The sequence below is a fragment of the Corvus brachyrhynchos genome, unplaced genomic scaffold, assembly GCF_000691975.1.
Source record: "Corvus brachyrhynchos isolate BGI_N302 unplaced genomic scaffold, ASM69197v1 scaffold1168, whole genome shotgun sequence".
NCBI lineage: Eukaryota > Metazoa > Chordata > Aves > Passeriformes > Corvidae > Corvus > Corvus brachyrhynchos.
This window is the reverse complement of record NW_008239658.1, coordinates 19,552-20,077: the sequence shown is the minus strand read 5'-3', so window position 1 is coordinate 20,077 and position 526 is coordinate 19,552. Positions and strand designations below refer to the sequence as shown.

Below are 526 nucleotides of genomic sequence, written 5' to 3'. Positions count from 1 at the left end.
GACCCTCCCGCCCCCGACGCGGAGCTGCCGCGGTGCCCCCAGGCCAGGCAAGGGCACAGGGACAGTGCTTGGCACCACGGGCTCCCCAGAGCCAAATTCTGGAGCTCCGCGATGAGAAGAGGCTCCGAACGCAGCGCCAACCACTGAGGGCGGCCGGTAACACCGAAATCGGGCAAAATTCTCCCGCATCAGAACCTCCCCGTGCCCCCTCCCAGCCTGGCGCTCCCCGAGCCCTCAGCTCACCTTGGAACTCGGTGTTGTCCAGCCCCCGGATGGCCTCCACGGCGTCCTCGGCCCGCTCCATGTGCACGAAGGCGTAGTCCTTGACGATGTCGCACTCGATGACGGGGCCGTACTCCTCGAACTTGGCGCGCAGCTCCAGGTTGGTGCAGGCGGGGCTGATGTTGCCCACGTGCAGCTTGGTGGAGGCCTTGCTCTTGTTCTTGCTGGCCTCCACGTTGATGCAGACGCCGTGCAGCTTGTGGTGGTGCAGGTTGCGGATGGGGGGCTCGGGCGGCGGCCTCTC

The 526-nt window shown here is 67.1% G+C and overlaps 1 protein-coding gene across 1 annotated transcript in view; it reads right to left on the bottom strand.

Annotated features, from left to right (window-relative positions):
• The window catches only part of LOC103621110, an 11,298-nt gene that overhangs the window by 1,067 nt on the left and 9,705 nt on the right, over positions 1 to 526 (bottom strand). Inside the window, exon 2 of the mRNA XM_017742377.1 lies at positions 1 to 523. This exon is cut by the window's left edge and continues 1,067 nt beyond it. Within this exon, the coding sequence (XP_017597866.1) occupies positions 1 to 523 (523 nt within the window). The remainder of the gene's footprint in view (positions 524 to 526) is intronic.